Source organism: Epinephelus moara, chromosome 6 (genome assembly GCF_006386435.1).
Source record: "Epinephelus moara isolate mb chromosome 6, YSFRI_EMoa_1.0, whole genome shotgun sequence".
NCBI classification, from domain to species: Eukaryota; Metazoa; Chordata; class Actinopteri; order Perciformes; family Serranidae; genus Epinephelus; species Epinephelus moara.
The window spans coordinates 1,294,799-1,305,403 of record NC_065511.1 but is presented as its reverse complement, the minus strand read 5'-3'; the positions used below and the strand labels follow the sequence as shown (position 1 = coordinate 1,305,403).

Below are 10,605 nucleotides of genomic sequence, written 5' to 3'. Positions count from 1 at the left end.
GAGCAGCGCAACGAATTTGTCTGGTGAGTACAATGTAATTGATGACAACGATCGTCGTAGCAGCTAGTTAACTTTCAGACAGTGGGATATGTGAGAGGGCTGGTGACCTTATTTCGTAGTTCACAGTTTTTGTGCTGCATTTTTATGTATGAAAAGTGCTATATAAACAAAGTTGGATTTGATTTGATAGCTCATGATAGTTTCATGTAAGCTACTGTCTCTGAGGGAAACACTATATTCAAGGGGAGAGTGTGTGTGTGTGTGTGTTGCGCACGCACCCCCGCTCCACAGGCGCTCCTTGCTGGGTTTTTTTGTCTAGCGCACATTGAATAAGTGCTTCCAGCGTTTCAAGCGCCTTTGAAGCATCCGCGTTTCTAGCGTCTCATTTCTGTGTGATCGCCCCCTTAAAGAGGAGCTACCATGCAGTCGTCTTGTTGAGGTCAGAATCATGGACAATTATAAAGCAGCAGCCAACAATGTAAGAAGACACAAAAAGACTACAGAGCATAAGTTAAAGAAGCTGATGGGTTCACATTTCACTGGAGTTGTACCTTGTATGAGTCCTTATGACGGTTGGTTGGTTGGTTGGTTGGTTGATTGATTGAGTCAGCTAGTATTAGACATTCAAAGTTATAGAAACGTGTTGTGAAAGCACATTCATTTTTAATATAATAAACAAATAAATAAATACAGAAGAAGTCGAGTGAGCAAACAAGGGGACATAGCAAGGATATACTGTATTCTGACTTGTGACAACTGTTAGTTAAATGTTGGCGATAATGCTTTGCCTGATTGCAATTCATCAAGCAAAAGGAAAAAGCTTTCAAATCTTGTGATTGTCAACACCACCCTGTCCAGAGTCGCACACCTCACAAGTGCATTGTGTATGCAGTGTATGACATGTAAGCATACTTACTAAAGTATCTGATTTGAGACGCAGCACCGGACTGGACAATAAGTGTAAAAAATGCTATAGAGTGCTGCAGGAATGAGTCCTACCGCCTGAAAGTAAGGGTGTATTCATAAATCTTACCTAATACTCTACACTTCAATCAGAGTACTGTTGTTCAGAAAAAAAAAAGCGTTCCATTTCTACACGGATTAACGAACTGTTAAGTTAATCATACATGTACTCTGCTCTGCGTTCTGCTGTTCCCAGAGTGTTGTGTTCTGAATAACTGAATAGTACATTCCAACAGTGCATCGAATTTATGATCACTCCAGTCTGTGCCAGAGTGCACTCTGGCACTCAGAGCGAGCATTTATGAATGGACCCTAAGTAAATGGATTTTTGGTTAAATGCCTGAAACAAGGCCTGTGGTTAACACAAGCTGAAGAGACATTCACGCTTTGTTCTGCAACTTAAGATACATCAGTAAATACCCTACTGTGAATTTTGAAGCTCCTATTGTATGTGACTAAAGAAGGCGGTTGCTAACAAGTAGCTGACTGAGACTACAGGACATTATCACACTTAACACAGCTTTACAGCCTCACTGTGGTAGGGATGATAAATCATGCGACCGTAGTGTAGTTCATTTTTAGTCTAATGTTAGCTTTTTACCTCCGGCAATTGCATTAAGGCTTCAAAAATCATAAAGTGGTGTTCATTTGTGAAGATTCTCTTACTGAAGTAAATGTAAGTAAGTATCATAAACATTTTGTCACAGAGTTTACTTTCTGCAATAATCCAAACTCTTGTGCGAGAACCAGGGCAATGCTAACTTCCGCATCTGCCTCCAGAAAAATGTCATCAGGCTTGTTGTGGTGGTAACAGTGAGGTCATGTGACCATGGTGTAGCTGATTTATAGCCTAATGTAAGCTTTTTACTTACTTGCATTTCGGCTTCAAAAATCATAAAAGCGATGTTCATTTGTGAAGATTATCTTGCTTAGCAAATCGTGAAAGTAGATATTCCCTCTGGTGTACACTGCATTAGAATTAGAATTTGACACTGTTGCTCATGGTACAAACAAAGATGGCAACTAGAAATCATACTACTTACTGGTGATCTGGCCGTGTGTCAGTTGTTTATTACACCAGAGGCAAAAGGTACAGTTATATAAGGAGTGGAATAAAGGGGACATGAATGCAAACCCTCCTACAATACTAAGAAAGTGTACATGGTGTACACAGCAGTCTTCACATTGTTTACAGAGATCTGAATGGCCTCAAACTGTCATCAGCGTGGCTGCAGAGATCCTGCACACGGTGACCCAGGTCCACACATACAGACAACACTGATGTGTCAAACTAAACAAAAAAGTCTCTGGCAGACACACACACACACACACACACACACGAACTGTGAATACATATTTAAAGACATGCCTTCACACACATACTCAGGGGCAGTGTGGCAGCTTTCAATATTCTTAACAATACCTGACAGAGAGGCAGAGAAGCAACAAACGACCGAGTGGCTTGGCTCTGTGATTACAGCTGACAACGTCTCAGGAGGCCGGTTGCCATGGTGACCAGCAGCAACCGGATGCTCCTTGATTGGTTGGCGGCCCTTGTCTCCCAGCAGCCCGTGCTTCTCCATTAGTATTCTGGGAGTTTCTTCTACTTGTTTTATCAGCCCTCTTTTTTTCCCCTCTGTAACTTCTCACAACACCTTCACTCTCTTCCATATTCTTCTCCATTATCATTCTCTGTCTTTTCCTTGCTCCCTGATCTCTGTTGTGCAAACCATCTGTTCCATAAATAGTAGTGATGGAGAATGCCCAGTGGCCACAGATGTAGGGAAAGGAGGAGAGCTGAGTGCTGACACAGTACCAGCTCAAACAAACATAAGCCAAAGAAACCAAAATGCACACATAGACACATAGACACACACTCGAAAGAACAAATATCTCATAATAAATAAAATAACTGATTCAAGTCTTTTTACTATATATCATAATTCCCTCTCTAATATGTCTTTTAAAGTGCCATGAAAACATCAACAAATTTATCCTTCAAACAGCTGTATTTATTATAATTATAATTGTATTATAAGTTTCTTGCCAAAAGCTACATTTTACAAGATTACACTGAACACATCATGCCAACATTATAATTTACCTTTGCCCAATACTCGTTTTTTACTGAATGGAGCGTGAATAGATCGTTATGTTACTCAATGCAACCCCCCCTGAGCTGTTAGTTGTGGCCAGCAGCTGCTAAGGTTAACTTGCTGTCCTCCTGCCGATTTTAACACAGATTTGTTGTTCACCATGATGCATTACCAGGGAAACAACACAGTGCAACCTCTGACTCGATGACAGTGAGTTTACTGCATCCTTTCATCCTAAAGGTGTACCAGGGAAGATCTCTGTTTGTCCCAAACATGTTCTCTGTTGTCCCCGGACAACGGGAAACTGCCTGCTACTCGCCATCTCATCACACTACAGTGAGATCACAGAGCCCAGTTGCTACACAGTTACTGTATTCTTCTTGTACCTGCTCATTAATTTAAGTTTGTGGCTTAGTCTGGAGCCCTGCTTTTTAGCCTGCACAAAATTGTAACACAACAGAAAACATCTGCCACTGCCATCGGCGAATGTCGTTTTATTTGCTGATAGGCTTCACTGCTCTTTGAAAGGGTGTACTGGCATTATGCCATTATATTATTATTATTAGTAGTAGTAGTAGTATATCAGTGACATAAAATGGTCTCAAAATGACAGTAATATTATTTATCACAATTATTCCAGGGACAATATATTGTCCAAAAAAAGTAGGTGACAGGCCTACATGAATATTTGTACCAAGTGTAATCATAATCCTTCCAATATACTAAATGAATGAATAAATAAATAAATAATAATTTCCTCTGGAAAATGTGAATGTCTGTACCAAATTTTGTGCCAAAAGCAGGTATTTAAGCAGTTGTTGTTGTTTTTTGGGGGGAGTTTTTCCTTATCTGCTACAAGGGTCCAAAGGACAGAGGGATGTCGTATGCTGTAAAGCCCTGTGAGGCAAATTGTGATTTGTGATATTGGGCTTTATAGATAAAATTGATTGATTGATTGATTTAGGTAAGACACTGAGGGGCGTCGGTGGCTTAGTGGTAGAGCAGGCGCCCCATGTACAAGGCTGTTCCCGCAGCGGCCCGGGTTCGAATCCAGCCTGTGGCCCTTTGCTGCATGTCATGCCCCTCTCTCTCTCTCTCTCTCCCCCTTTCAAGCTTACCTGTCCTGTCCATTAAAGGCAAAATGGCCAAAAAAGAAAATAAATTAAAAAAAAGACACTGACAAGTCCACGGCGCTAGACGTAATGTCAAGGAAATCACGCTGAGGGGAACATAAACGTTTGAACCAATAAGCAGATTTTTCAATCTTAGACTCTTGCTATCTATCTAAGATGAGAGGGTTGATTCATTTACTGTCTGTTTACAGAGAAAGGTTTAGCCAAGATTAGCACAAGGACTAGATGAAGGGGCAGCAGCAGTCCAGCTCTGTTAAATGCGAAAGAAATATGTATCTCAAAAAGTTTCTTGTTTATTATGGAAATTCAATTTTCATTTCTTTGAAAAAAAAGTTTGTAAACATTTCTTGTTGAAAACACATAATTACTGTCATAATAAAATTGAAATGAAAACTCCATGGACAAAAACATTCTGTAAAGAACAACCATACTATAATTATAGCAAAACTAAATGTGAAATAGACTTTTGGTTTCTTATAGGCAGCAGACAACGTGCAAACCAAACCTGAACAAACTGGACTTTTGCATTTGACTTGTGTTGTGATGTTAGCTGAAAACATGGCAATGAAATGTAAGGGGTTTTTTTGCATGATGAATGCTGAATAATGGCAGCAGTCATCATCACTCACATTAAAAACCCTGTGGGCTGAATGTAACATCTGATTGTCTGAAACGCACCGTTCAAGTCATTCCTCTGTTACTATGTCTGCCATGTGTAGAGGAATTTGGGCTCATCCTAACTCTGTGCTAGACACTTTGAGATCATACGGATTGATCTTCTGTTCTGACTCTGGGCACAAGAATATAATAATAATTTATATTACCCCAAAAGTGACACTGTCCCCTTAAACTCCCACATATAAACAGTAGAATTTTGGAGTGTTTGTCCTCTGACCTGTTGCTGGCTCTGCTCCTCCAGGTTGAGTTTGACTTCCAGTGACTGTCTTGCCTCCAGAAAGGCCTTTCGATGCTTGCGGTCAGCCATGTAGTACGACATGACACCCACAGTAATGGCACAAACATAGATCACTATGTTGGCAAGAAGCTTGGGGAAAAAAAAAAAGAATGCAACAGTTACAGCACAATATTTAACAAACACATGCACAATAAGGGCACATTAAAGGCATAATAGGGCACTACAGAAGTTGAGAAGTGTAGCATGATATATTACACAAAATGCATGTTTTCATGGCCTTAAACAAAGTGACCATTCCAGATATGTTGTATGAAATGTTTTCTGGTTACAAAAAAGACAACTGAGATTTTCTACAGCCACTGTTTCTCTTTCTGCTGAACAAAAACAATCACAATATCACCAAAAGATCATGATAACCCCAGTATGGAACAAGTTTGTTTTGGTCTCACTCTCTCTGGACTTTAGCACTTTGTTAACTTTCCTCACTTCCATTTCTCTTGTCGTGCGCTGAGCTGAACTGCCAATAAGGGTAATTTCATTCACCAACAGGCTCGACCAATGATTCAACATGCTGAATCAGGCCAAATAAAAAGCCAACAAGGGCCGACGAGGGACACACCGCACTGACTAGGGTCACAGATGCTCACCAACGGCCGACCATCAGTTTGGTGTGTCGGGCCTTAAAAGTTCGGCCAAACCAAATATATCTGCTCGTAGCAGTATTCAACAAACTCAATTTCCCCTGAGCCCTGGACCATCATGGGTTAAATGTTACCACTTAGACGAGGCAAACAAGAGGAGATAATGCATTTGTTAAGGTCTAATTTCAGCAGTGGATTAATCCACATTTGGTGCTCTAGTAAGAATTGGGGCAGTAGAACAGTGAATGTGGGATTGAGGAACAAATGAATGACATACAAGGATTTCATACACACAACGTACTTGTTGGTATGATACATAATTGTCTTATCTATTGTATCCATACTTGCACCAAGTAAAAAAATTCCGTGACTCAAAGAGTCAATGCTCTTTTTTTTCATGTGAGCAACACTGACTGTCCTTCAGGAACGCTCTCCATGGCAGTCCACACACATGCAGGTCTGTCTTGTCATTGAATGTACAAGCATGCATGTCACTTTCTAAACAGGTGCTATATAAATAAAGTAAATTATGATGCTTTCAATGTAAAAGGCCACATCATTCATTTCTGTTCTTCAATGTAAAACTTGTGTAGTCTGCAGTATGCCAATTTTAAATCAAAGTTGGAGCATGGACTGGTAGCTGGAGAGGTGCCAGTTCACCTCCTGGGCACTGCCGAGGTGCCCCTGAGCAAGGCACCGAACCCCCCAACTGCTCGGAGCGCCTGTCATGGGCAGCCCACTCTGACATCTCGCCATTTAGTGCATGTATAGGTCCAGTTTGTGCATGTGTGTGTTCGGACCTGTGTGTAATTGACAACAGAGTGTAAAATTGAATTTCCCCTCGGGGATTAATAAAGTATATATTAAAAAATAAATAAATAAATAAATAGAAGCATTCTATCATGTGCTCCACGCAGTGTGTTATCCACACAGAGATTTACTGAAGCGTCTTTGACAATAGTCACTCAGTCACAATTTTTTCCGGCACATTTAGTCAAACGTATTCTAAACTGGAAGCCATTCAAATCAAAAATCTCCTGCTGTTTATATGCTGTGATGTTGTTAACAGTATGTGTAATGATCAGGATTAAGGCTCCCATTGTTACCACGAGCTTTCTGATCCACTATATACTCTCTACACAATGGGTGGGCAAATAAATCCATTAGGGGTGTAAGAGTACACAAAAGTCACTGTTCGGTTCACAGCCTGGTTTGGTGCGAGTTCAGTACAGTTGAAAAAAAACAAATGTTTAGAATCTGTTTCTTTTCTTTTTTCAGATTATTTTTTGATAATTCTGTCTTTAAAGATAGGACCAGTCTGGGTTTTTTTTTAGTCTTTTTGAACAGACAGTAGTGCAAGTGTCAAAGACACAGACAATCCTCCTGCCCACTGATAACTCTGGTAACTTCAAGATTTTGGGCCGAACTCACACTGTAAACTTTTGACTCCTCATTATGTGCATTAGGGATGCAACGATTGTGAAATTCTGGGCCAATATCAATACTAAAAAAAAAACAATTTGGCCAATAACCAATAATGATGTTTTTATATTGTTGTTTTTTTGGGAGGTTTTTGTTTGGTTGTTTATTTCTCCTTTGGTGCCAGGCCAACAAAGAAATCTGCACTATAAAAAAATGACTGAACTGTTCTAAAGTATTTAAGCCCTTTGTTACACTACCTTTCACATGAAAAACATCTTTTAAAAAAAAAAAAACTACTTCAAAAGTCTTTTTAATATGTAAAATATATTCCCTCTCTAATATCTATTGTATATTGCTATGAAGACATCAACACATTTTTCCAACTGTATCTATTCAAGTGTCTTGCCAAGTACTACATTTCACAAGATTACACCTGACACCTCATGAGAACGTTATAATTTACCTTTGCCTAATAGTCATTTTAACTAAACAGAACTTGAATGCATCGTTACATTATTTATACAGTCTATGAACTCAATGCAACCTCTGTGAGCTACCAGTTCCGGCTACCTGCTGACTAAAAGCTAACAGCAAACATTAACTAGCTCTCCTCCTGACGATCTTAACACAGATTTGCTGCTATCAATGCAGCATTATTAGTGAAGCAATAGGGTGTGTCCTCTGATGTGACGTTAGTGAGTTTACTGCGTCCTTCCATGGCGACAACGTCCCAGGGAAGCTCTCCGTTGAAATCACAGAGCCCATCTGACAAACAGTCACTGTATTTTTCTTGTACCTGCTCATTAATTTAAGTAGCTCTCCTCCTGTCGATTTTAACACTGATTTGCTGCTATCAATACAGCATTATTAGTGAAGCAATAGGGTGTGTCCTCTGATGTAACGTTAGTGAGTTAACTGCATCCTTCCATGGCAACAACGTCCCAGGGAAGCTCTCCATTGAAATCACAGAGCCCATCTGACAAACAGTCACTGTATTTTTCTTGTACCTGCTCATTAATTTAAGTTTGTGGGTGTTAGTCTGGAGCCCTGCTTTTAAGCCTGCGCAAAATTGATGTGACACAACAGAAAATATCGGCCACTGCCATCAGTGAATGTCATCTTATTTGCTGATAGGTCGACAACACTTATTGGCTGATATAAATGTTCAGCCGATAAATCGGTGCATCAGTCTACACAGAGGGTATTCAGTGTGCGGCTGCATGAACCATACCATGACTGTTCAGTATGAATACACAAACAGTTACAGCCCTAAAATCTATGAATCAGTACGGAAAAACAATTCAACAACAATTCTTTTCTTATTGAGTGGTCCTCAGGGGGCTACTTTAAAACTGATTTTGTCTAGCAAAGACAGCGTTTTCTGATGACACCGATGTTGGAGTGGGGGTCTGAGTCAGTGTGGGTTGAGCAGATGCTTCAGTACAGTAGCACTTACAGGCTGTCCAAGTCTCACTTTTGATGTGATCTCCAGTGAAGTCTGAGATAATGGTATGATCCATTACAAGTCAAAGTTGATAATTCCGAGTCAGTATTCTTGACTAATGTTTGTATGGCAAGTGTCTGAGCTTCTCAAGCATCTACAGAGGACCTACATCTATCACCACAGCGCCAGCAGTGAAGAGAAATGACGTATTAAGTAGTGCTGCTGCACGATTAATCTAATCGCAATCGCAATGTCAGGCTGTGCGATTACATAACCGCACAAAAGGCTGCGATTTGCGATTTAATGTAAATAAATGTTAACATGTGCGCCTGTGAACATGACTACCTCTCCTGGGGGGTATTCCATCAACATAGCTAAGAATATCCAGACTATCCAAGTACTGGGCCCGTATTCACAAAGAATCCTAAGACTAAAAGTAGCTTTTAGTGACGTCATTCTAAGAAAAATCTTAGAATTCCTTGAATTCTAAGATTTTTCTTAGAATTTTCCCTTGGTAAGATAAAAGTTATTCACAAAGCATCTTAGGCCTTAAGAGAGCTCCTAAGGTGAAAAACTGTTAAGAGGAGGGAGGAGGACTTTTAAGAAGCCTAAGAGTGTCTTAAACAGAGAAGATGGCGGAAAGACAGAGAGGAAGGAGAGATATTCTCCGTATATTGAACGACAGTGATTTAATAAGACGCTACCGGCTTGATCGTGCAGGGATAATGTTTGTGGTTGACCTCATCAGGGATGAGCTTACTTTTCCCACCCAGCGTAGTAACGCAATAACGCCCGCTTTGGATTGCAGCACGTACCAGCGCTTCTCACACTCATCGCTTGTGCGTAAAAGGAGAGGGAACGACGCATTGATTTGTCGGGCAATGCGCTCCCAAGTCTGCCTCTTCCCTTGTGCCGTGATCCCGGGACCGAATTTCCCTCTTAAAACTCCTTTGTTCTCCTCCACGAGCTGTGCCAACAGCAGGCACTGCTCTTCTGTCTAGTTCGGCTTTCTCGTTCTTTTTTTCTCCATTTCATTCGTTGTTTTGGTCATTCTGCCAAATCAAACCGCTTTTTACAAGGAGGCCAGCAATCACAGTAATTGCTGACAGCTGAGTCTGCATCCACCATTAATATCAAATAGATTAAGTAGTAAAATTACCAGCATGGCGAGTAAACATAACAATGAGCAAATCAATATAATAATCAGTAGGGGTGGGAATCTTTGGGCACCTCACGATTCGATAACAATTACAATTCAGGGGCTACGATTCGATTATAAAATGATTATTGATGCATCTTTAATTTATGTATATTGATGCATTTTTCACAACACACATTTCTTTTTGTCTCACTGAATAAGCATTCAACACTTGCAATTTTTAAAAACAGTGCATTTGTAATAAGAAACAGTTGAATTCATTTCCATTATATTTTATTAAACATATAAACGGAAATGCATGCAAACTGGAAAGTTACAACTTTGTTGTACGGAACCAAAGGTAACAACAGGTATCTTAAATCACAAGATAAAATGCGCAGTTAACTTAGAGTAACAAATGATTCGGTGGTGACAGACGTCCACGCATCACATGTAACTGCGTTCCTACCTGCCTTCAACAGCGAGGCCATGACTTCTGTTTTGGTTTGATGGTAGAGTGTCGGGATGGCCATGTCGGTGAAATAGCGTCGGGATGGGATGGTGTATCTGGGCTCCAATGTATGCAGCAGTCCTCGAAATCCCTGATTTTCCACGACGGAGTAAGGACACAAATCCTTGGCAATAAATGCCACGATGGCCTTCGTAATTCGCTTGGCCTTTTCCGATGAGGGTGGCAGCTTTATAACTGCTTCCTCGATTGTTCTTTGGTCGGTAGCGCCACTAGTTGCCGCAGCAACAACAGCCTGCCGTCTCCCTGACTCCTCCGTCAGGTGGAATCGAGTTACATGGCTTCTCATGTTTGTTGTGTTGCCAAAGTATTTTATTTTAGCA

At 40.5% G+C, this 10,605-nt stretch overlaps 1 protein-coding gene across 4 annotated transcripts in view; it reads right to left on the bottom strand.

Moving 5' to 3' along the window:
- Positions 1-10,605, bottom strand: part of adcy3a (adenylate cyclase 3a) — a 129,801-nt gene that overhangs the window by 115,017 nt on the left and 4,179 nt on the right. For all 4 annotated transcript variants that reach the window (XM_050045771.1, XM_050045769.1, XM_050045770.1 and 1 more), the window contains one exon: positions 5,088-5,237. In XM_050045771.1, coding sequence (XP_049901728.1) covers positions 5,088-5,189 — 102 coding nt within the window. In that variant the 5' untranslated portion in view covers positions 5,190-5,237. The remainder of the gene's footprint in view (positions 1-5,087; positions 5,238-10,605) is intronic.